This window comes from Haliotis asinina, chromosome 2 (assembly GCF_037392515.1).
Source record: "Haliotis asinina isolate JCU_RB_2024 chromosome 2, JCU_Hal_asi_v2, whole genome shotgun sequence".
Classification (NCBI taxonomy): domain Eukaryota; kingdom Metazoa; phylum Mollusca; class Gastropoda; order Lepetellida; family Haliotidae; genus Haliotis; species Haliotis asinina.
In genome coordinates this window covers 24,531,299-24,554,968 of record NC_090281.1, presented here as the reverse complement: position 1 = coordinate 24,554,968, position 23,670 = coordinate 24,531,299, and the positions used below count along the sequence as shown (strand labels likewise).

General features: G+C 38.2%; 1 protein-coding gene across 2 annotated transcripts; it reads left to right on the top strand.

Moving 5' to 3' along the window:
• The first annotated feature begins 117 nt into the window (after positions 1-117).
• On the top strand, positions 118-22,763 carry LOC137272396 (tetratricopeptide repeat protein 16-like). Of its 2 annotated transcripts, none has more exons than XM_067804773.1 (13): positions 118-209; positions 1,563-1,974; positions 9,661-9,830; positions 10,610-10,844; positions 11,422-11,522; positions 12,245-12,374; positions 12,654-12,868; positions 13,079-13,326; positions 14,691-14,842; positions 15,476-15,568; positions 16,403-16,605; positions 18,084-18,258; positions 19,438-22,763. In XM_067804773.1, the coding sequence occupies exons 2-13, from the start codon at positions 1,621-1,623 to the stop codon at positions 19,642-19,644; spliced, it is 2,283 nt and encodes a 760-aa protein (XP_067660874.1). In that variant the 5' UTR covers positions 118-209; positions 1,563-1,620; the 3' UTR covers positions 19,645-22,763. The 2 variants fall into 2 exon arrangements, with proteins under 2 accessions (XP_067660874.1, XP_067660873.1); XM_067804772.1 differs by lacking the exon at positions 118-209 and adding an exon at positions 4,686-4,712 and having other exon boundaries at positions 1,621-1,974; positions 19,438-19,728.
• Positions 22,764-23,670: the final 907 nt, after the last annotated feature.

Below are 23,670 nucleotides of genomic sequence, written 5' to 3'. Positions count from 1 at the left end.
TATTACTTTAGAAAACATATGTAAAGGATTGACCTAAATCTATGAATAGCCAATCAAATTGTATTTTACATCTGGTCGGTTTCAAAGAAACCGGAAGTTCCTTCTCCATGGAAATATGTAAACAACAAGGCGTCAAGACGGTACTGAATCGTGACTTCTGAACTTGTTCCACCATGTAGAAATCGTATGGAAACAATGAAAAAATAAAGGTACAGGAAATACACATTACATTTTGTGATCGTGTTGATATTGTGGAGAATACATTTGTTTGATGTGTAATTGTTGAACTGTAAGTTTGATTATCAGTCACTGTTGAGATTTAGTTTATACTTTCTGAAATAACTGTCACTTGACGAATGTTTCCTTGATTGGTAACTGTTCAAGTAGTTTGCCAAAGCAAAGCACGACAGACAAAGTCAGATTTAGTTAACTACCCTACACCTACCTTCCGCTATAGCTTTTGCTTAAACAAAAATACAGAAGTAAACAGATTGAGCAGTTAATTGAGCCATATTCATTTCATCTACTTTTTGTATTCTAGCATCAGCCATGTATCTCATTATAAAAACTGAACAAGTTTGTTTTAAGATTGGAATGTTCATTGAACATGTATGAAAGTAATCCAGATTTAACATTAAAGCCTAAAAATGACAAGGGCAACTGAAAAAAACAACAAGAACAATGCAAATTCACCAAAATGTCCCTGTTTCATAAGACAACTTTCAAGTAAATGAAATGTACAGTGATTGATAATTTGGATTCCTGTTAGAATACATGCTGTATCATTTTTTGTCTGCAGAATCTTTTATTACAGCTCGTCCTAGACAAATAAATTCAAACATCAATCACTGTAGGGATATATATCAAATGATATTTTAGGCAGAATTTCTGCACAGTTTGAAAAATATGTGATATTCTTATTATCATTTTGATACATCAGCAGGTAAAGAGATGATTATTTGTCATGTAGATTTGGCCTGCACAAGCAGTGATCTGATATAGCATAAGAACGCTATTACACTCTATGTTAATAACACAGAGAAACAACTAGTAATATTTCTTTGGTTTGTTCAATGACAACAACTCTGTAGTTTGATATATTTTTTATGTCAGATAAGTATGACTTCAGTATAACAGCATGTCTTTAAGTTCAATATAAAAAAACCTGGAAGGACTAGTTGATTTCTAACATAGGTTGACACAATAAGGAACGTAACTTTGTAATGGAACATATATTATATTTGGGATGATATCTTCTCCATAAAGTACAGATTCTAGTACCCTTGTTGACTTGATTCCCATCTGGGATTCAAACCCACACCCTCAGGGTCAGGTACCTTATTGCCTGCATACAAAGTCAGCAGCTTGACCGCTGTCCTATTGTTCATTATATGTCAGCAGATTTTGTGTCATGAAGACAGTAGAGCAATTGGAATGTCGATTCATGTGACATTATTGAAATATATTTTGTTAAAGAAGAACTAAAATATATTCTCATTTGAGATATATAATTCATAATTTCACCTTGCACAAACATAGTGTTTATATAATCCTGTTTTCAGTGAGAGGAATGGAAGTCTCGGGAGGCTGAAGTGTTCATCATCAGAAGTACGCTTAAAGATGTCAACCACCAATAAACCTGGTGCATTAGAGAAGGTGGCCCCTGGGTCTGGCTTCCCAAGTAAGAGCACTCATGAATCTGCTGGCGGGGAAATGCAGCCTTACGTACACGAGCCCAAAAATGTCAACGTCCACCAGTTCTACCCGATATTGGAGCACACTTTCACAAAAAGCGCGAGCAAGTTTGCTGAGGAACAGCAGCATCAAATGGAAGTGGCCATTAAACAGTTTGTGGAGGAGGAGGAAGATGGGGGAGGTCTGAGGGCTATCACAAGTGGCGGGGATGATGGGGATGTTGCTGATGCAGGGGAACTCCAGGCTGATGCCAACAACTGTGCTGAAAATGATCCTCAGGTAATTATGATTATTATTATTATTATTATTAATATAGATACTCTGAATCCATGACAATCTAGGTTTAAATTGGTCTTCAGCAACCTATGGTTGTGCTAGGGGGCACCCAAGATGATCAGATTGTCATGTTTACTTACTTGATTGACACATGTCATTGCATCCCAGTTGTGTATAGCAAAACTCATGATGTCAGTCACACGATTGTCTGGTTCAGCCATAACTACTACTGATTATCAGTATTTGCAGACTGGCTTGGTGTAGCTGGAATATTGCCAAGTGCAACATTAAAAAACAGCCAAACAAATGTAAATACAAAAGCAGTTGCTTTAGATAAATGACATCCTTGTTTCTAAGATTAATTAAAGATGCAATGCCTCAAGGTTTGAAAAATTGTTTTGAGCCACCAGCTCCTACAGTCTGTTTCTTTCAGAAATTTTACTGTAGTCAACACAGTTTCACTAATCTTCACAGGGTGCTAAATAACAAATGAAATGATAAGACGTCTTTCCATAAGGTTCATTTCACATTCTTAAGGAATATAGTTATATGGTCAAACTGAAAACGCAAAAATGTCACAATTTGAGCCCCACTGTGCTATTTAGAGCCACGACAAGTCGTTTGTTCGTTCGTTCGTTCGAGTGAGTGAGTGAGTGAGTGAGTGAGTGAGTGAGTGAGTGAGTGAGTGAGTGAGTGAGTGAGTGAGTGAGTGAGTGAGTACCCCACCACCTCGGTCTTACATGTCCAAGTCAAAATTATTATTTCATTGCAAAACCAAAGGCCTTGTGATTGTTGTATTAAACACGTTAGTTTTGTAGAGTGATGTGAAAAAAAGCTGTCATCTTTTTGAAAAAGCGGTCTATGTTTAATAGTTATGGTGAAAGAATATTTGTACTTAGGTTTTACTAAACATCTGAGGTGTTGAAAAGAGTAAGAGTGGTTGTGGTATAGAAGTTGAATCCATTGATCTTCCTCATTGAGAAACAAAACAGATGTCTTGAAGTGAACTGAAAAATATTGTGCCACCCAAAATCTCTGACACTTTGCCCCTGGAACAAAAAAGATAGTCAGTCTCTGAACTTCATTGTTGTGAAGGACATGGTGGCAAAGATGTGTAACATGCCACAGTTTGCTATGCAAAGTTGCTCCCCTTGTGTGTGGCAGAAACCTATGACCTTGAATTTGAATCCTTAAGTTGTAAATGCCGGAGATCTACATCACTAATGTGTTCCTTCACATTAAGGGACATTTCGGTAGCTTAGTGGTTAAAGCATCCATTCAGCACACTGAAGGCCTGGGTTCAATTCCCCACATGGGTACTATGTGTGAAGCCTATATCTGGTGTCATCTACCATGATATTGCTGGAATAGTGCTAAAAGTGGCATAAAACCATATTCACTCACTCACTTACTCACTCACTCTTCGCATGTTAAGTTGTCTCTTGGTGATCTGCTGTTATTTCAGAAGTTGATGAGTAGCCATGAAGACAAAATACTTTATGACAGACAATTTCTTTATCATGTAATGATGGAAAATACTGGTATACATTCTCATAACATTATCAAGCAGCCTTGTTTTCATTGCTGTCATTGTAGCACTCTGTGAAGTAACTGAGACACTGTTCAAAGTGGGACTGCCTCCTTGGCTTAGTGGTTAGAGTGTTCGCCAGGAGAGCGGAATGATCGTGGGTTTGATTCCCCATCCTCATCATGCCAAAAGATGTTAAAATATGGTACTTGTTGGTCTCTGCCTGGCACTCATCATTAATGGGTACACCAAGGAGTGGTCGGGTCGGAGTTAGTATAGTACATTTGAATGGGGTATTCATGCTTAACTGTGGCATGGTATCTCAGTGCGCTGGCACTATAAAACTGGTTACATCTGTCATATTTTAAATAGTAAACATGATTTTGTAATTTCAGCTTGATATTAGAGTAGATATTTCCTTTAATGTCAAATATGTAGAGAATCTCACTTAAGCCTTGGATATTTGTTACTTTATCAACTCGTATTGATATAATTGATATCAGTAGACACTTGGGTGAGATTCTATTTATCATCCCAAATCATTCTTCATTATTTCAATGACAAACATACATCTCTGAACACAGTACTGCCATTAGATCTGCAGTACAGCGATGTCATAGTGTTGTGACATTATCAACTTCATGACGTCATAGCATTGTCCAGGCATTGTACAAAATCTTCTGTCAAAAATCTCACACAAGCAATATCTCCTGTGAAATCCACTTTTGGATAATAAATTTCATAGAATACAAACGGAATGGACGTTACCTTTTCCCAATATTTTACACTGTGATGGTAATGACTTGTTAATGTGACACTGTTATTATTAGAAGAAATATAAATATGAATTTCAAGTACACATTCTGTCCAGATATCATTCATTCATCAGAAGAGTGTATTCTATCAGTTTAAAACATTAAACATGAGTGTGTAAACATTCAAATATTTGATAACTTTCAAAATTGAAAATGGGCCTCACGATGTGAAGTCAGCCATGAGTGAAATATTCTTAAGTGTGACATTAAGCCTCACCTCACCTCACCTCACCTCACCTCACCTCACCTCACCTCACCTCACCTCACCTCACCTCACCTCACCTCACCTCACCTCACCTGTTCAAAGTGGAATAAAACCCAACTCACCCACTTATCGTCTGTGAAGGTTTAATTTATTGAACTGATTGCAGCTGTTCCGTGCTATTTGGGGCAAGAAGGTAGGTACTGTAGGTGATCAAGTGTACTGGCAGCCATTGGCCATATCAGCAACTTCACTATATGTATTTCTCCATGCTGGTTTTTATAAGCTTGTGTTTTTGCATGTTAGTTTTTTGTCCATATGTGTGAAACAGGTATTGTACTCTATCCACTTCTCCACAAAAAAACACTCTGTGGAATTCAATGAACTTATGCATGGACTTTCTTGGGACTCTAATAGTGTCCATCTCATATCTTATCATACAGTGGATAGAGTTCTCAGCAGGATAAAGCCAATGGATATTTTCGGTATCCACTACGGTCATATGCGGAAAATGATGCAAATTAGAGAGGTCATGTACAAATTTTAGGGACTACTTTGACAGTGTAAACAAACATAGCGTCAAAGGTTGGGGGTCTTGTCCAGATTGACACTGTGGCTATGGCTAGGTACTGTCAGTGCTTAAATCTCAGAAAAGTCATGTCTGGTTATGATAGATGGAGTAGATTACAAAGCGAAGATAGGAATTCATATCCTTATGAAGATACCAACAACAGTTCCCCGACTGACTGTCAGTTTTAGTGAGAGAATGCCACAGGAATAAAGTTGCACGATTTCACATGAAAATTAAGGTGTACTTGTTGTTCAAAGGTTTAACTGAAGGTTTCTAAAGTTCCATGCGAGTTGGTTGTTATTTTGCTCAGATTTGTTGACAACACTACATGCTTTAACATAAAAACTTATCGGGAACTAGATGATCTAATTCATTCAGCTGAGTGATCAGAAGAAAACTGATTTACTGAGCTAGATGTGACTTCACATATTACTACGCACGTCATAGATGTGTAGGCACATCCCACAATGTGTAGTTTGATGATTTGTCGTAAATTAATTTTGCATTTTTTAAATGATAGAGTGACAGAATGACATTGTTTGAAATATTGGTTATCACACTCGTGTGTTTTGGGATGGTTAATGTCCTGCATTAGGAATAAACACTTATTTACTCCAAATGCAAGATATGAAACATCCCCCAAAACACATTTGCATGATAACCTATATTTGTTTTTGTGTTTTTGTTTTTTTTTGTTAGTTTAGTACCATCCAACAGAGGGGAAAACAATTTATTTCCAAAGTTATTTCACTAATTTTTGTATGTAATATTTTTCATATTTCACACAAAAGTTTCCACAGCAATATTATAATTTGGTTTTGGACAGATGATGATGTTCACGACAGAAGGTCACAGGATGGGTCAAACTTAGAGTGACACTCTTTGAGACGAAATTCAAAGTTATAATTATAAACAAAAGTTGGTATAGAAATGAAATATTGAACACAATTTGTGGACCACTGACTGGAGTTGTATGATTTGAGAACTTGCTAATGGCCAATGACAATTTATGTTGAATAATGTTTTTTGTAGTAGACTGTGTTTATAGATGTGCTGATATACATATATAATAATATATATAGCAATTTGTGCGTGTAGAATGATACTAGAATGATGTTAAGATACATCATACAAAGATGCATCGATTCAATATCTGCTGTCTTGACCTTGTCAGAAATCATCATTTTCTGATGGTATTTATGTGTAATCAATCTATTTTTCTGTGTCCTGAAACCTCTGAATGTAGTTAAACTGTATGCACCATGTTTAATCATCAAAATATTTTGCCCTAGATGTGCCCTATAGCTAGTACTGATCTGTGTGATATGCCTAGAAGTGGTAGCCATTATTTTCCTGAAAATAATGTATGTTTTATGTACAGTATGGTTCAAAATTATTGAGAATAGCTAAAGCATTTCATATTATTAAACGAGAACAAATCAGATAAAATTGAATGTATTGTAAAAGTGAACTGACCTTTTCATGTTGTGTAGGTAACAATTTAATATTTTATCAAGTCTCCTTGAGCTTCACGGCACAGTCTAAGACGGGTAGGCATACTTCCTATCAGAGAGGTTAGTGTCTCGTGAGTTATGCTGTCCCAGTATCGGACCACTTCTCTCTTCACGTCTTCAATTTTTGTCAACCCCTTTTGATTCACACATTCCTTCATCATCCCCCAAATGTTCTCAATGGGATTTAAGTCAGGACTATATGCAGGAAATGGTAATGCAGTCATATTTTTCTCCTGAAACCACTGCTTGGCATGTTTTGCGGTGTGTTTAGGATCATTATCTTGCTGCAAAATCCAGTCATTTCCATAAAACACATGTGCACTTGGAAGGAGAAAATTATCTAATATGTTAGTGTAGCGTTGACTTGTCAGATTTCCCTCAAACACACACAGCAGGGTCGCTCCTAATAAGGATATCCCTCCCCATACATGAAACTTTAGGCTGTATTTAGGTCGTCGATACAACGGTGCTGACGCAGACTTTGTCCATATTTTCACATTATTGGGATATACCCATATTGAGCTTTCATCAGTAAAAATCACATTTTCCCAGTCAAAGTTTTCATGTGCCAAACACCACTCAACACGCCTGTCTTTATGTTCTTGTTTCATGAGAGGAGAAGGAATTCCAGTCTTTTTCTCCCATCCAAGATCATTCAAATTTCTTCTAACTGTAGATTTTGATACAACTGTTGATCCCCTTTCTATCATTTCATACCTGATGTTGGAGATGCTTGCCCTTTGCTTTTCAGACGCTAAAATTCCCAGCCGGACGCGATCTGAGAAGTCCAATTTTCTGGGTCTCCCTGCTCCTTTCTGGTGCCCCAAATCCTTTACCTCTTTAAACTTCTTCCTAATCCTATACACAGTAGAAAGAGGAGTTCCTGTTCTCTCTGCCAATGTATTTACATCATCAATTCCTTGATTACACAACTCAAAAATCAACCTTCTTTTATCTTCAGCAGACATTGTTGACAGTGCTGAGGAAAATGACGTCTGCTACAAATTCAGGGGAGGTAACTCTAATTGTACTATACTCAGTAGGCCAAGATGAGTTACCTCCCTTATACCATTACTTAGTTTTAAGTATCAGTGAATCAGTTGAGGTGTTAGGATAGCTCAAAGTAAGAAGAAAAATTCTCAATAATTATGAACCAGACTATATAAAGGATTTTTGAAGAATTACTTTCTGTTTCCTTTGATTCTTTCATAGTTTTCATTTTTGAACCAGTTTCATTTTTCAGTTCTTTGTACACATCATGCTATTTACACTGTATACAGATTAACAGCAAATCTAGCAGCGGACGTCACATGCTTATGCAAATCTCCTGCAAATACTGTCTGTGTGGCTTAAATATGGACTGATGAATTGCAATGCAACTCAAAAACTAATAAATATAAACTGCACAGTGAATTGCTGATCATAATGAAAAGATCAGACCAACTCTGTGAGGTTTTAGCAGAATTTATGTATCCAGAAAATTTATTGTTGTTTAACAAACCACAGTGTATCATTAAAGTATTGAAATAGTTCACTATTTGTTATGAGGGAAGAGTGCAGAGAAAGCGTCAGCCAGGTGTTCGAGAAGCACATGCACAAGTGCTGACTAAGTTATTCATTCATTAACCTGTGCAGTGCCGTCTCCATCCTTTCTTGCAAACTTATCGGTCTCTTTCTTTGCATTCATCCTTTGTAACAAATAGCGAACTGTGTCAATATTTTAATGATTGTTTGTTAAACCAGTTTTTATTTTTAGAGCTTTAATTCTGAAAAAAACCCTTACAGTTTGTCTAATGTTTGGATTATGGTCAGTTTTGCGATGAGTAATATCTGGTTATTAGTTTTCGAGTTAGACTGCTTTTCATCAATCCACTTTTGACTCAAATGAACTGTGGTCATGCTGCACATAAAAGCCACGTTTACTTTTATGAATTTGTAACCTGCCAACAGAATTGGTAAAAGCACTCTCCCTACCCTGTGTTGAAAGAAAAAAATGTTTTCCACAGCTGCAAATTACATAATATTATCACCATTATGATCAGATGGACCCTCAACACATAACCAAAGTAGCTGTCTTCAGTTAATTTAGAAAACTGAAATGTAATCAAACAATATTTTCCTATACATGTTATGGTTTTCAGGTAGGGATTGTTCAGGATTTAGAGTTTGAAGAACCTTTAACAGGTTGACAGGAAAATATTGTGTTCCAGTTTGGGAAATTTTGCTGCAGACATGATGCCTGATCTCTGCCAGGAATCTGATTAGGTCAGATAAATCTCTGTAGTGACACCTTTGTGTACATCTGTTGTGATGTATGTGAAATGTATGTAATATATTTTGAAATGTAATCAATGTAATGAGTATTAATTCTAGCTTTTGGGGAGATCAGAAGTCTAAATGACATAAAACAGGAATTCAGTTTTTGAAAGGCATGTAGTTAGACAAACCTGAATACATGACACGTTTTATGGATAACAACTTTTTCAACAAGAATTGGTTGTTTGAATGTTATTTATTGTATTTTACCAACATAATGCAGAGCCCATTCTATAACAGTAAACATTGCAAATACATGATTTCAGTATTTGTGAAGGTTACAGATTTCAAACTGAAGGATATGTATATATAGTTGGTTTTAAGGTGTGTATGATATTTATAAGGAATATTGGATCCTTTTAAAGATATCTGTTTTAGTCATACAAATATCTTTTGCATGTTCTTTTGTCAAAGTCATCAATAATCTGGGTGGTATAAATACCCTTGTCATTTTGATTTATGTTCCCCTATGAATTTTCAGCTTTTAAGGTCAGTTGATCTGTGAACCAGGCAGGGGGAATTGGTCGAAAAATATACATGAATTTTGCTGTGGTCTCTAAGACAAGAAATTATTACTGGTCCACTGCACCATTCAACTTAGTGATGTTGACACAAAGGCAACTAATGTATGAAGACATGGGTTAGAACTGACTGTCTTCAGTAACCAATGCTTGTCTTATGTACCTACCCCTCTCTGGATCTGTCCGTATGCTTTGTGTCTATGTTGCCTTTATTCTGTCCAGCCGGAACACCAGCCAGAGCCGGGTGTGTTCTCCACAGCGGTGGATGAAGAGACCCTGGAGGCAGCCATGGCCAGGAGCAAAAGTATCTACACCACGGAAGAGTGGGAGACCGAGTCTAAGCCCGCCATGCCTAGTGGTGGACAGATCATCACTGACAGGGTCATTGAACAGTGAGTTGGTTGGGGGTGGTGGAGGCCATGTTTTAATGAATTTTCTGTCAAGTTTGGAAAAAGTTTAGAGAGGTGTTTTGATGAGAGTATGATCTGTGTGACCAGTCAAAATTGATGTTTTCATGAGTGGCCATTTATGAAACTGCTACTCCAAAAAGCATTTTCCATCCATGTATACTTCAAAACTACTGAAAATTATCATTTACATTGCTGTCTGACAGTCACTCATCATTAAGCTACGTTCTGAAACAGACTTGACATTTTAGCAATGTCATTATTCAGCTCCATTTTGAAAGAAACTGGTTTTCAATCATGCTTAATACAAAAAGGCCAAAGTTTTCAGTTAGCTCATAATAACTAGTTCTTTGTAACATGAGCATATATTTTTACAAATTGCTAAATTACCTCCCCATGTGAGAGTTTAATTGTTGCTTACACATTTTAACAAGAATAGATCTAGGGTGCTCAAAACTATTCTAAATGTTATAGGTAAATGTAACTCATATGTAAATGACTCATACAGTCAATGGTACCCAGGACTTGACTAATCTGGTCCCACATATGTCCCGTTTATCAAGGGCGATGGGGTAGTCTAGTGGTTAAGTGTTTGCTTGTCACACAAGGCCTGGGTCAGTTCCCCACATGGGTACAATGTGTGAAGCCCATTTGTGGTGTCTCCTGCTGTGATGTTGCTGGCATATTGCTAAAAGCAGCATAAACTATATTCACTCTGTCAGTCTGTCAGTCCTGTTTATCATTGACGTATTCCACTTGTGCAGCATAGACATGGCCGAGGAGCTGAAGAAGTCTGGGAAGTATGTGGCTGCCATTAGGTGTCTCACCAGGGCAATTGGGTTGAAGACCGATGATCCATTGTTGTACATGGAGCGGGGAGAGTGCTACGTCCAGCTGTGTGACTTCCAGTCTGCTGTGCTCAACTACAAGAAAGCATGTCTCCTGGGACCAAGCAATGAGGTGTTCTACAGTCGGCTGGCGTTCCTCTACTATTTCCAGGCAAGCAATAAAAGTTTCTGAACCCTTCAACTGTGGGATAGTATTCCACATCTAACTTGTTCAGCTATAATTGTTCTGGACCCTGTACAATAAAGCATTCTACTATTAGTTTGTTTTCCATAGCTGCTTTTAGTTGAACTGTAATTGTCCTGGTTTCTGCACAATGAGGCTCAACAGTTGACTGGTGTTCCACAACTTTTTTTAGTTGAGCTCTACTTGTTCTAGACCCTGCACAGTAAGGGGTTCTACTGGTGACTGGTGTTCCAAAACTTGTTTTAGTTGAGCTGTACTTGTTCTAGACCCTGCACAATAAGGGGTTCTACTCTTGATTGGTGTTCCACAACTACCTTTAGTTAAGCTGTAATTGTTCTGGATCCTGCACAATAAGGGGTTGTACAGTTGACTGGTTTTCCACAACTACGTTCAGTTGATCTGTAATTGTTTTGGACCCTGTAGAGTAAGGGGTTGTACTGTTGACTGGTGTTCCACAACTAGCTTTAGTTGAGCTATACTTCTGAGGTTGCGAGCACTCGTGAAAAATTCCTCAGTGATAACACACTGCTGTCCACTGTTTCAGGGTCAGATGTTATTTGACCAGCACCTGTATGCTGAGGCCCTTGAATCCTTCTCCAGGGCAGCTGAGATGAAGCCAGACAACATCGGCTACCACATCAGAAGGTAAGTACATCAACGGACATGAATCTCAGCAAGCAGGCTAGAGATTAGGGCATTTGGCATAGACATTACAAGATAGATAGAGACCTAACAACAATGTCTATGTTACATTACTACATTAGATTTGGAAAATTAAGTCTTTCAAAACTTTCCTGTTGATTATGAATATTCAAAAGTTTGATTTTGCCTTTTAGTGTATTTTGTCTGGACTCAGGGAGTAATATTACTTAGTAATTATCAATCCAGTCATGATCAGCCTGTAAAAGTTCATATTTTGAAAAATGGTGCCAGGAGACATTATTCAGTTATAGACTGGTGATTAGGTCAATGCCTGTTTATATGGACCAACGAAAAGTAATATATCTTTCGCGGGTCCATAAAAACAGGTATTGACCGGATTCACCCATCTATAATTGTTTTATTATGTAATTTCTGAAAAAAAGTTTCAAAAATCCCAAATATTTCCATCTAGTCAAGAAAAGTAGGGGTTTTTTTCACTACAAACTAATAACATTATGTCAACAATACTTTGACATGACAACAGAATGACATCATATATAGTTTTACTTTTGATGAGACCTTGGTAAGAGTCGGTATGCATTTCTGTCGATGGTCACATGGCCATCTCAAGACCAATCAGGTGGCTGGAAAAATATGTTTACATAACAAACAGCTCTGATCTTGATACAGCAGTTTTAGAAGCAATATGTTGTGATGTGTTGCAGTATTTCGTGTCTGGCAGCACTGCAGCGCCATGGGGAGTGCCTTGCTTTGGTCAATAAACGACTGGAGATAGACAACACCAATGCAGATCTATACATCATGAGGGCCAGGCTGCATGAGATGTTTAGAAATGTGAGTTATACTGCAGATGACCAGTAGGTACAATTACGGCCATTGCTTATTTTTCTGACATTTTGTCACAGCATTTTGTCATGGTAGTGTCAATGATCTGCATGTTTCAGACTAAATAGTTTTACTATGATGTGAAGATAGTTTCAGTTTCAGACAATTTTGTGTTGCTCCAATGTGAAGCATTTTATGTTTCAGACAATGTTGTGTTTCTACAGTGTGAAGAGTTTTATGTTTCAGACAATTTTGTGTTGCTACAGTGTGAAGGGTTATATGTTTCAGACAACATTGTGTTACTACGATGTGAAAGATGCCCTGGCCCTGGATGGAGAGCATTCTGAAGCCAAGATGATGATGGCGGCCTTAGAACGTCGAGCAGATGATAACAAGAAGCAAGCCATGCATCTAAACGTTCTCAGCAAACATAGAGAGGCTTTGCAGAAGATTTCCATTGCCATAGAAACAAACCCCTTGATAGCCAGCTACCATGTTCTGAGGTAATATTACAGATGTAACTCAAGAAACTTTGAATAACCCTCTCCAGTTGAGAAGTAATTGATATTGGAGACCTATTCTGTCCTAGATGATGGGGAGATTGACACAGAACTGACATGTTTTGTTTATGTTGGTTTGTTTTGTTGTGATCATTTCATGTCAAGTTTGTTAGTATTGCATTTTCATACCAGGTTTTCAACCCTTGTTTTCAGAGGAGCTCTTCACAGAAAGCTCCATGATTTCAACGCAGCAATAGATGACTTCCTGCTGGCTCTGGACAAGTGTGATCATGATGAGGACAATCCAGTGTATGCCGACTCACAGCGACAGCTGTTGTTGACGTACAATGACTTTGCTGTGGAGTGCTTCTCCAAGTGTTTCTATGATGAGGCCATCATTCTGCTCAACAAGGCCATCAAGGGAGAGAAGCATGAGAAGGGACTCTACATCAACAGGGGAGGTAAGCAAGGACTTCAAAACTGAAACAAAAGAAGTCTAAGGTCTAATTTTCATGACACCTAGACAAATAGCATCCATGTTATATCAGTGATACTGAAACAAGATCTGTTGTAATGTATAGAAGACTATGGTTATAACAGACTCAAAGGGACCATTGATTTCAGTTCTTCAAAAATCATACCTTCAAATATGTAATCTGATTAAGATATCTGTCCCAACTGAATTAATTTTTTTAAACTGTGAGCCTTTGCAAGATGTTACAAGTAGTATATTTTTTTCGGAAAAATGTGAAGGAGAGTTGGCTTTTGTTCAAGTTCAGACATTAAATTGGTTAAAAAAATTGGTCCTAAAAAATTCTTATTAAACTGTACAATAGACTTTGAAACTGGAAAGTGTATGAAGTTGCAGCAACTGGAACTTGATCCAGATAATGTAAACAACGTATCCCGGAAGTCACGTGATCCAGAATGAATGACAAGGAGGCCACACCTCCGACAGCCTTTCAAAATGTGATACAATTAAGAATGATGCTAAATCCCAATTAAAACGTGCACTGAAAAACGTATGTCTAGGCTTTAGATGATTCCAATAATCCCCAGTGTATGAAACCCTCAGCAGAGACTGTAACTTGATCAACATAAAATGGTCAACATTGCATGTTGGAATGACCTTGGGCCCCCCGCATCGCCAAGACAATCAGCGACTGTCCAACATAAAATTAAACTGTAATATTTCCTACAGGCAATAAATCATACTCGACTTGCGACGGACAGTTATGACTGTGAGTGTATCTGTATCTCAGTAATCTGTACACTTGATTCCCATCAGCCAAGGATAATCCGCCGGAATGAATCCGGATCTCAACAAGGTTAGAAAAATAAAACCATAACAATCACCTAACTACAAACAGATACATAGAGAGCAGACCAAGTTTTAATAATATCCTTGTTAATTAGAAGTTATACAATAAAAATGTCCTATAATGCGAAAATGAGAATTCAGCTGTGACGTAGCCCTGGAACCCTACCTTGCTTGAGAAGTCAAATCTGGCGCACCGATGCTAACCTTGACAGCTCTATTTATAGGTGACCTAGAGTCACATGATACACAAACATGACGTCAGAAATATCCAAGATGGCGACTGTAAACATGACGGACGTTACTTGCGTTGGAAATTACTGTTATTATTGATACTGTAGCTTGGAAGCAGACTGCACAAAGGTATGTCACCTTAATTAAATTAAGCATAAGGCTGGTATCTTGGCTGGAATCACTGTGATGGCTAGGAGGTTGATTATTTCTGATTATTGCCAAGATCAGACTTGAATTTTTTTTACAATATGAAAAGAATTCTATACATTTCAGACTGTTTCTTCAAGCAAAACGAGTTGAACTTTGCCCTCCAGGACTATCACCAAGCCATGGAGCTGGACGCAAATGACCAGGCAACTAAGTCACGTATTGCTGTCATACACAACGAGTTTGGGGTCGGCGCCTATCAGGAAAAGAACTATGCTGTAAGCGTACATCCAGTTTGGTGTAAAATTTGACTGTTTGTTTGGTATTTTTTGTTTGTTCTTTGATCCTACTCTGAGCAATATTCCAGCTTTATTACCAATGAGGGTGAAAATATCAGGGTTCATATTATTCATACGATGCCCAAGGGTAAAATATCACTTTGTCATGATGACGTGAAGTCAGGAACAATGACACTTGTGCCTGGTATGGTTGTATATTGTGGTCGCACTTGGAAAATACCAACATTTATGGTATATTTACTACTAAACATATTAATACATGGACACATACTTAATGTCCTCTATTTAATATTGGTTTATGGAAATGAATGAGTCTTTACTGGACGATCCAGTGATGGACATGACAAGAATCAAATTCAAGAACTGAAATATGATGACAGTGCTTCAACCAAGTCAGCAAGTCTGATCACCAGATCCCATCAACCATCTCTTGTAGGTGAAGGAAGACCAAATATAAAGTGGATTCTTTGTGGGTGAAGAATTGATTGAGTAAAGGTTGAGATGAATACAGCCTCACTGTTGTACCTTGGTGGAGTGGTTGCCTTGGTGAAACAGTCTTGTTGCTGAGTAATGATATTTCATGATGATTTCAACCCTACATTTACCTGACAGGAATCCGAGGTGAAATTCACTATGGCTATCCAGTACAACCCCCATGTTGGTCAGTACTACATTGCTCGGGCACGCACCAGGTACATGCTGGAGGTGAGTAAAGGAGCCTGCATGATTACAGGGAGATAACTCTTTTTGTCTGCTCTGTCTTGTCTGCACCCTAGCTACAGTCTGTTTAGTACATGTACTGTGGGAAGTAGTGGTCACTAGCCTCAGTGGTGATTTTATAAACCATGTACAGCCATGTCACATACAAAATGGATTCAAGCCAGTGATTTAATGAACCCAAAAGGTCAACAACATGGAGATAACTCCCATTTGGGCCTGCTCCAAAAGTCAGCATTATTGGGGGTGGTCGGGGTGGGGAATGTTATTAGAGGTAGTATGGTATCATCAAAATTCTGATTTTTAAAAGTGATGATGATTTTTATGGAGTAGCATGTACAATGTGAATGACCCCCCCTCCCCTCTAAAATTTACGTAGACAGTCAGTACTTCACCCCTGTATGTCATGCATATAATGTATCTTCAGTGGAGTATATTTTCTTTTACTTTGCATGTACATAATGATACCAAAGATTAAGTGGTTTAAACAACACATCTTGAAAAGTTATGTACATTTCACAGTTTGTCATATTATGTTCAAGTGGTACATAATTGTTGAAATATTAGTCTTTTAGAATGGTAATTTGAAGTACAAACTGATATCCCTTCCAAAACTGTGATGACATGTTATCAGTACAGATTGTGTGTGGTGATGTTTACAAGATGTCGCTGTAACAGGCCAAACATTTAGGAGAATTCTGATGACAAGTGCTCACCATTAAAATATATTTTTGATAGAACTGTAAACTAATTTCTGTATGACTCCTATATCTTGTCACCATGACAAGGCAGCATTGCAACACACCAGTTATCCCTCTTCAGAATTCAACTGGAGCCCGCCAGGATCTCATCCTGGGCCTGCTGCTCGACCCCACCAATGAGGACGTGATCTCCATTCTGTCTCGCCTCTTCCCGGGCAAGTCTGTGGCTGATGTCGTAAACAGCCCTGTTGCTGATGCTGCCCGCCAGACTCTGGACAATCTTGTGGCCACAGCTTCACCCATAAAACTCCAGCCACTGGACAGGCAAGTGATGGACAGTAATGCCCTAGCTTTAGCAGTAGTAGCTATTCAACTTTGGTTGGCCCAGTTGACACAGTCGCCAGTTTTGCTGAGCAGACTTTTGTCACTTACTTTGTCGGAAAGCTATCGGATATGATTCTCACCGTGCCCTGATAATATTTCCACACATAAGGAAGATACAACTGCAGAGTGTGATTAAAAATGTGACTATTTAAAATATCTTGAAGTTTCTCTTGTTTCATATTTTGTCCATAGTTCAGCTTAAATCTTTGGAGAGCATTTAGAAGTTGAAAGCATAAGAAAAGCCAGATTTAGGGATATCAATTTCGCTATTGTGGATAACACAACGTTTGGGAGTGTATGCTTGCTACTCCATCATCACCTGATGAAGGAGCAAGCATATGCTCTGAAACATTTTGTTATCCACAAGAAAGAAGTTGACATCCCTAAATCTGGTTTTTCTTACAGTTCAACTTTTCAAATCACCTCTGACAATGGTGTACGTCTTTCTTGCCTACTGACAAATTTGTACAATGAAGGCCCCATTCCACTTAGTGATCTTAATGCCAAGGTTATCATAACTCCTGTTCTTTAAAGTTCAACATTGACTTTGATGATCCTAGCACAGTTAGCAAGAATATTGTTGTGGAACTTGGCCCTGACAATTCTTCATGAAATTAAGTTTTGAATACTATGAGTTTAATTCTAGCATATCACTGTAGAATCCACATGTAATGTTGCTGTAATTTGTTGAAAGTATGTTTATTTAGAAACTGTTTATAATTTATGGCTTGAGGAGGTGATGATCATTCATTGTAGTGCGGGTGAGGTGGGGTTCACCCATTTTGTTCTGGGCAGGTATGGGTGGTCAGCAATTTTGTACACATGTAATAGTGGGGCTCAGCAATTTTGAAAAAAATATGCTTGAAAATAATAGAAAGGTAGTGTGTATGTGGCAGGGATGTCATTGATTTTTGTGCATGACATGCAGAGAGGGGTCATTTACTTTGTTCATGAATTTTAGGGGTGTGGTCATTCATATTGTACATGCTTCTCCATAAAAATCACACTCACCTCCCGTATAGTCCATGAAGTAAAAGAATAAATAACTTTTTTGGCACTTTTGCTTTTCAAACACATGGATGTTCCTCTCTCTGCACTCCTCCCTTGTAACAAACAGTGATGTGTGTCGGTGTTTTGTTTAAGAGTTTGTTATTTTTTTATTTTTAGGACAAAAATTCTTCAAAAACCTCACAGAGTTGGTGTGATGTTTTGTTTATGATCAGTGTTTCACTGAGTATTTTATGTTATTTTATTTTATCACTAGTTTTTTAGCTAGATTGCGATTCATCAGTCTGCTTTTGAGCCAAACGGACTATAGCCGTAAATTATGAATGATTCCTTAATCAGTACTGTTCACTCACCCACTCAATTCATCCACAAGCCATCATGCATCATCAGTGATGTCATTTCGTATGCAGATTGCAGGAAGGCAAGACACAGGGTCAAGATGACTCCAGGCCAGGCACAGGGGAGGGACAAGGGTTGTCTCCCCATGACACCCAGGTCTGGCGGCCTGGAGGGGGAATCCCAGCTCTGGCTCTGTGTATTGAGGAGAGAGATTTCAACTTGAAGTTTGCCCAGAAGAAGAAGAAGGTGAGATCTGTAATGTCTGTAGTTTCCTCAAACTTCGATTCCCTCACAGACACTCTGTAAGTTTACATGCTCAACAAAAGGAGAGCATTCCCAGTTGATTTGCATAAGTATGTATGGATTAGGTCAACTTCTTAGAGAGAATATTCTGCTAGACCCCGACTCCAGACTAGCGACAGGTTACAGGTATAGATTAAATGTTAGACTTTGTGTCCCTTGTGGTGAAGTGAATACAGTAATGGTTAATGAAGCATGGAACCTTCTTTTTTCAATCGTTACTACTTGCAAAATTTTGATTTTGAGAAACATTTCAGCATCACTGATTTGTCAAAGAGCTAATAAATGTGTCTGTGGATAAAGCATATTCTTGGTGAGCAGAAGGCTAAAGGTTATGTGCCTTGCTACCAAAAGACATTGACAGATGGTACTTATTGTTACCTTGCCTGGTGTTTGGCAGTAAAGTGATAGGACAAAGACTGGTTAGCGCTCAGTGGCCTGGCACTGGAAAACTAACAAAGTACATGATTAGCACTAGCATCCTCATACACTCCCATACACACATACATATAAGCACATTAATCTTGAATCTTAGTTAAAACCAATGTTTATCTCCAGTAGTAATATAGCTATATGGTATTGTAAGAAGTTAGTTAGCCAGCTACCTCTGAGGATCTGAGATAGACTAGGTCTTCAGCAACTCATGCTTGTTTTCACATGTGAAGATCCAGGTAGAATTGGTCTTCAGTAACCCATACTTGTTTCCATGCATGAAGCTCTAGGTAGAATTGGTCTTCAGTAACCCATGCTTGTTGCCACCTGTGAAGATCCAGGTCGAATTGGTCTTCAGTAACCCATGCTTGTTGCCACCTGTGAAGATCCAGGTCGAATTGGTCATCAGCAACCCATGCTTGTTGCCACCTGTGAAGATCCAGGTCGAATGGGTCTTCAGTAACCCATGTTTGTTAGCAAAGGCTGGTGGGATCAGGTGCTCAGATTCACTGACTTGATCAACACATGGCATAATATCCTAGTTGTATTGACTGATCCTCATGCTGTTGATCAGTTGGTTGTCTTGTCCAGACTCAGTTATTTACAGACCGCCATAGAGTTGGACTATTGCTGAATGCAGCATTAAACAACAAACAAAGAAACTAAACCCATAATTTTCTATTTCCCCTACAGGCAAACACTCGAGTGAAAGATGCAATGTTCAACCGGAAGACCCTCAAGTACAATGGCCCTCGCATGGCCCCCCTGCCTCCTCCGTCCTCCCAGCCCCGCTATGGCAGTCTCTCAATGAGGAAACATCATGTAGTCACACCGGAACTCGGTCATCAGAAAGGGTACTCGTGGCGGACATTTACTCTGGGTGTCGGAACCCAGATCTGATGTTTAATGGATATTTGCCTTCATCATCAACACCAATTTCTGTGTGATTTTGTAAGGGGTCTTGTTACAATTAGTGAAAGAATCTGACAAAAATCTTCGCGGTAAAGATGTTATTTGATACCCCATGTTCATGTTCACATAAGTTTGGTAACCTTGAAAATTGTTGAACCACATAGGAAGTACAAAAACTGGCCAAAACAGGAATGATCTGTTGCAGTTTCTGAAATATTTACACGTCAAGTATACTGAGCAGCAAAGAAATGCAACCCTGGCTTTTTGTCATGTTGTCAAATAGAAGTCATAAACATGAACACATATGGTCATGAGATTTCTTTTTTGTGTGATTGTTTCTTTTGTTGCTCAGTATACAGTAGAATCATTTGTTTTGTTGTGACATGATTCTGAATCCTCAGTCAGTGTTTTGTCCAGTGAGATGAGCTACAGTGGTTTCATCTTGTTTAAAAACCATCCTCAGCATTACAGGGTATAATCACAGTGAGATTAACATGTTGATGATTCAGCGGGGTTTTTTCTCTGTTTTACTGTTGATTATTGGTTATGTACAAAATATGAACTGTGCACTGAGTAGTGTGTGTCTGCAAAAATACACCATCAGTACACCACAAATATACACCAATGCATGATAAGTACAAACTATTGCATCACCAGCACAACACCAGTACACCACAAATACACAAGTACACCAGAGACACACCACAAGTACACCGGTGCATCACCAGTACACCACAAATACACCTCAAGTAAAACACCAATGCATCACCAGTACACCAAAAGTACACCATAAGTACACGACAAATACATTACCAGCACACCTACAATGCATCATCAGTACAGCACAGATACACCACAAACACACTGCATGTATACCTCAAGAACACCAAAGCAGCACAGTTACAACGCTGATGTACAGTACCAACAGAATGCGATTCCCTGTAGTAAGTGAGTCACAAAGTACATGATCATGCCAACATTGGAGGTTCAAGGTTTTACAAGTTACATGTATATAGATACTTGTATTGTCAATGGTTTTGTAAGCAAAACTTTCTGATCAATAGCCATACTAGACCTACTTACATGTACCAAGATTTCTGCCATTCTGCCATGTTGAACAGCTCTTGCCAAAATAATCCATTCAGCATACAGATTAATTTATCCTAACAGTATTAAACTTCCAAACTACCAAATATTAAACATTAGCTGAATTTTATATTAAATTATGAATTCTGCAGTTATTGCTTTTTTATACAGTTACCTTGACTTCCATCTTAAAGTTTTCTTGTGATTGGAGAAAGAACATCTGTAAACATGGTGTTAATTGTCATAAATGTGTGTTTTGTTACGCATCATTGGTTATGAGGACCTAAAGTTTGTTTCTTAATTATAAATCCAACATTGCCAACTGTGAAGATTTATATTCCTCAATTTGAGTGAAATCAGATAGCAGACTTAAGGATTTTGGAACAACTGTGGGTGCACAGCTGGTATAAACCCATGACGATTCTTGATGCAACTGGTCTTCAGTAACCCATGCTTATCATATACGAAGTGGTTAACGGGATCGGGTGGTCAGGCTCAATGACTTGATTGACTTTATTGACTCAAGACATCATATTCCAGTTGTGTAGATCAATGCTCTTTCTGTTGATCACAGGATTGTCTGGTCCAGACTTGATTATTTACAGACTGCTGCCATGTAGCTGGAATATTCCTGAGTATGGTATTAAACACCAAACAAAACAGATGGTACGCCACCCAACCCACCCACCTACTGGAATATTTGCACGTCAGATACACTTTTGCAGAACGGGTCAATATTTCAAATGTATCTCATTCCCCATTCCCCATCATCATCCCCATTCCCCAGCATCATGTTTTACCTCGATACTGTGATATTACTCTTACCAGTAATTATTGATGGGGATTACCCATTACACACCTTTAGTGAAGCCCTTCCAAGTAAATGTGAATAGTAGGAGATGCTGCATTATAAACAGTAGAGTAGTTCAATGGTAAGCTGGCTGACACGATTATACTAAGGCTGTTATGAATCACTTGTGAGTCAAACCATATTCCTTCATGAATTCAATTCATTATTTGCAGTTCTCTTGAAACCCAGTGATCATGGTTTTTAAAGAGTCTTATTCACTCAAATCTGTCATTTGTGAAAGAGAGATATGTGATATGTTCACACCAGATAGGGTAATAATTAAAATCGTTATGTATTTCATTTGACAGTTTATGTGTTCACTGTCATGACTTACTAACACTGTCAACTCAGTCAAAACATGTCAGTTAATATATTTGTTACCATTTGACTGAATGTGTAATGGGATTCGTGATCCTATATTGTGACATGTATTGTATTTGCAGCGCTGATTCATTGTGTATGTTCCTGAAGAGAATAAACAGGACAATGTCCAGGTTGTGTACACAGTGTGCGAAACAGTTTCCAAATTTTGCCAGTCAGTCGAGCTAGCTGTGCCTGAAAGTTGCTAGTCTACAAAATAATTCACTTAAGCTCAAAATTTAAATGTAGAAATTAAGCAAACAATTTCAAACATAAATGAGAATAAGATATTGTCGGCATGACACAGATTTCATCATTACACTGCTAATATCATGCACACTTTTATCAGGCCACAGTCTTGCATGATTTAAAAGTGTATTATAACTTAACAAGACAAGAGAGAAAGATATATTTACAAAATGACCCCATGAAAATTGACTTATATGAGCCAGCTGGGTCTGGGTGAGTTTTTCACTAGCCCCAGACTAACAAGCCAGTGGCTATTTCACAGACTGTGTGTACATATATAGTATTCCTAGTTTTCTTCATTTGGTTTGATGTTTGGTTTCATAACTGACAAGTACCGTTTTAATAATCCTTATCTTCAGGGAATCCTGTTTATGTGATTTCATTTAATGCCTGATTGTACACAGGAGTTTATGTATTATTTTTTGGGAGTATTTTTATATGTTATATTCATCAAATCTTGTTACCATGGTTACACTAAAAGCCAAATATGACATCACGATTGCATTGTTGATGTTTGAGATTTATGTGATTGAGCTGCGTGATTGAATAAAGACATTTCAAATTGTTCTGGAGTCAGTTGATACATTGTTGCCCTTTAGAAATGTTGAAATTTCTGTTGTACTTAAAGAGTGAGTGAGATTAGTTTTACGCCACACTCAGCAATATTCCAGCTACATGGCGGCGGTCTGTAAATAATCTAGCCCAGACCAGACAATCCAGTGATCAACAACATGAGCATCGATCTGTGCAACTGGGAACCGATGACATGCGTCAACCAAGTCAGCGAGCCTGACCACCTGATCCCGTTTGTCGCCTCTTACAACAAGCATAGTCGCCTTTTATGGCAAGCTTGGGTTGCTGAAGACCTATTCTACCCCGGGGCCTTCATGGGTCGTATTTAAAACGTTTGGATACCACGATTTGTGCGTATACTGTATGCAGTGGGATGTAACAGTAAGAACGAGTAGGTAGGTAGGTAGATAAGGTTTTTGGGCGACCTTAGGCCTTAAAAGGCCTATATCCACCTTTACACTCAACAACTGTTACATTTTTGTTCAGTTAACTTACGTCGTACAGATCCATTTAACAAGGATAAATCATATTCAGGAAATGGTTGGATTTATTATAAAGAATCTGAAGGTATTGTCTCATGCTGCAAATGGGTGATTTCATTTTCAAATTGTGTTAAAACATTTTCATAGCTGCTTACAGCCTCAAACTGATCTGTTAAAGATTTGGTTCCTCATCACAGTAATTAGCGCACTGATCCAAAACAGGAATAAGGACCTATTACTGTTCCCACTGATCTTTTTTACACAGCTATTTCCGTTTATCTTGCTTCTAATCACACCTCTTAATGTTCGTGTCACACAAGGATCCATCCTGAGATAAACCTGGGCAAGAGTTATCTCCCTTATCAAATTTAATTTGGACATGCAGTTGTATTTGGAGATAGCGTATTCTCTTTT

Bases quoted from the DNA above. Each gene is read 5' to 3' on its own strand.
- LOC137272396 (XM_067804772.1), top strand. From the start codon at position 1,621: ATGTCAACCACCAATAAACCTGGTGCATTAGAGAAGGTGGCCCCTGGG. The intron at 12,375-12,653 runs GTGAGTTATACT...TATATGTTTCAG, and splicing joins TGCATGAGATGTTTAGAAAT to ACAACATTGTGTTACTACGA. The intron at 14,843-15,475 runs GTAAGCGTACAT...TTTACCTGACAG, and splicing joins ATCAGGAAAAGAACTATGCT to GAATCCGAGGTGAAATTCAC.